The sequence below is a fragment of the Oncorhynchus masou genome, unplaced genomic scaffold, assembly GCF_036934945.1.
Source record: "Oncorhynchus masou masou isolate Uvic2021 unplaced genomic scaffold, UVic_Omas_1.1 unplaced_scaffold_1664, whole genome shotgun sequence".
Lineage (NCBI taxonomy): Eukaryota > Metazoa > Chordata > Actinopteri > Salmoniformes > Salmonidae > Oncorhynchus > Oncorhynchus masou.
This window is the reverse complement of record NW_027006768.1, coordinates 20,286-22,860: the sequence shown is the minus strand read 5'-3', so window position 1 is coordinate 22,860 and position 2,575 is coordinate 20,286. Positions and strand designations below refer to the sequence as shown.

Genomic DNA, 2,575 nt, shown 5'->3' with positions numbered 1-2,575 from the left:
ATGTCCATGTGTGTGTGTGTGTGTGTGTTTAAATCCATGCTAATCAATCTGGTTATTTTTTTTCCACTCAGCACAATGGCCATATGTCCATCTAATCTTAGTGTTGCGTGTTATCTTAGAGGTGTGTTTAAAGACACTGTATGAATCAGTCCTCCAGTAGCGACGTGAAGAGATGTAGAGGCCAGCGAACATAATATTCTGAACGGAGATGTTCTTCCCTGACAGCCTTGAGGTTTTGTTTGATGTTCTTTGCGAGTCTCTAAAAATAACGGTGTTTCTCAGAAACCCATTAATCGACCAGCCAACCTATGACATATGTATGTGTTATAGACTGAATAGTCGCCTAGAAATGAAGATGGGATACATAATAAATTAAATTAAATAGATGGGCTCAAGTAAATGGCAAATTATGAATTATTTTAGTAGTATATACATAATTCGTTTATATTCTGATCAGTTAACGTTATTAAGTGTATGAAATGTACCTGTACCACTCCAGCCCCTTGTCATAGTTCCGATCAAAGAAGTGCGGCTCGGCCCCAACAGCTCTAATGTCGGGATGCACGCGGAGGAACTCCAGCAGCGCCCGTGTGCCTCCCTTCTTCACCCCGATGATAATCGCCTGGGGCAACTTCTTACTCTCCACCGGCCCTGACTCGTTAAAGAGACTTGACAAGCCATTATTATCCAACGTCCTCTGCTCGCTTCGAATCTCATCCCAGTCCTCCCCTCCTCTGCTGTCCAAATCATTCTCATTATTTAACACGTCCCTGGATGATGCGCCGAATAACGGATGTAAGGAATCTAACGGATCTTCTCGGTGTTCGGATTCCAAGTCCTCTTCGTTTTGGAGTCGGGGTTGAGTTCTGTTCGGGTCAACTGTTTCGAGATGTTGTGAATGTTTACTGCTGGCTGTACTGACCGTCACACTTGGCATGGTTGAACAGTATCCGACGCAGCAATATATCATATACACCCACAGGGACAACATGATGCAGAAAACAAATAGTTTATTCTTCACGGGGGATGATGAGACAAAATGCAGGTTCTGATATATTGGGCTATATTCCATAGGACAGTCGGGCGAGTCGAGGCATAATCCAAAAACGCATATTGGCTAAAGTTATTCGCTCCTCTTCCACTGCAAAAATCCTGGTATAATTGACATAATTCCACAACTTGCCTCTACGCTGCTTATAACGGACTTCTTATTATTTAGTGATGAATGAATCTAATTTCCAGCTCCATTCATTCGCAATTCCAAACGAAACGAAAAGATACTCAGGTCAGGTGTGTCCGCGCCCTGTGCGTAAAAACAAAGTGTCGATCGTTGTCTCCCATCACTTGGCCAACAGGCGTGTGAGCGAGAGGGAGCGCACTACGGTGAATAGATGAGTAGGCTACATCCCATTCATCCCGTTTAGGCTTGGGGCGTATGATTGACAGTAGAGCCGACCAATCCTAGAAGACTGTAGTGAGAGATAATTATCTGCTGCTTTATTTCCAATGAGGAGTTATAGGCCAATAAACCCTTCACACATCATGGCTACGTGCGTAATAGTCACCTTATAGTGTAGGCTGATTATAACTGTGTTATAAGTGTTTCGTGTTTAATATTTAAAACTTGAAAATATTATATACTTTTTTTTACATAAAATAATTTTAAAAATCTACATTTCAATTGTTATTTCTTTACTTTAACAGGCTGGAATTGTTGAGGGAAATCAATTTATGTCACTGGCGAAGGAGCCGAATCCTCTATCCAACCCGCTGAAATACAAAAGCAAATATTATGACAGCGTTTTAAACATCCTTTTATACACCCCAAACATATGGATAACATGGCAGCTTCAACACAACATCTGTTTACTGCCATTGGAATTAGCATCAGAATATCTACCGCCAGAACAAGTGCTTTTCTGCATGACCAGACGAGACAATAGTCTTATGCGGAGAGTTCAGCACGAGCACACGACGTTCTGAAAGGACGTGGCACGACGCGGGCAGATGTCCTGAATCTCCTGCGGTTCCAGGCTGAATGGCTAGTTTGTAAAGTTGCATTCTTTCACTGTGCAACAGCGATAGGGTATCACGGGTTGTAACTACTCGACCTAAGGCGGTTTCTGTACCTTCCTGCCAGCCGGTAGTCAAGATACACGTGTAATGTACAGTTTAACAAGTATAGGCTACAAGTGGTGTGTGTGCAAGCCCACGTGCCTGCGCCAGTGAGTCTGTCTGTGTCTGTGAGTGAGTGTGTGTGTGTGCTTGCGTCCATGTGTGTGTGTGTGTGTGTGTGTGTGTGTGTGTGTGTGGTGTGTGTGTACCTCTTCTTGTGTGTGTGTGTGTGTACCTCTTCTTGTGTGTGTGTACCTCTTCTTGTGTGTGTGTGTACCTCTTCTTGTGTGTGTGTGTGTGTGTATGTGTGTGTGTACCTCTTCTTGTGTGTGTGTGTGTGTGTGTGTGTGTGTACCTCTTCTAGTGTGTGTGTACCTCTTCTAGTGTGTGTGTACCTCTTCTAGTGTGTGTGGGCCAGGGAAGGTCAGGGGGCAGCCATTGTGTTCAGATGGATTATGAA

General features: G+C 43.7%; 1 protein-coding gene across 1 annotated transcript in view; it reads right to left on the bottom strand.

Moving 5' to 3' along the window:
• LOC135531822 (heparan sulfate glucosamine 3-O-sulfotransferase 3B1-like) overlaps window positions 1–1,342 on the bottom strand; it is a 24,214-nt gene extending 22,872 nt beyond the window's left edge. Inside the window, exon 1 of the mRNA XM_064959609.1 lies at window positions 486–1,342. Coding sequence (XP_064815681.1) covers window positions 486–1,072 — 587 coding nt within the window. The 5' untranslated portion in view covers window positions 1,073–1,342. The remainder of the gene's footprint in view (window positions 1–485) is intronic.
• Between the last annotated feature and the right edge of the window lie 1,233 nt (window positions 1,343–2,575).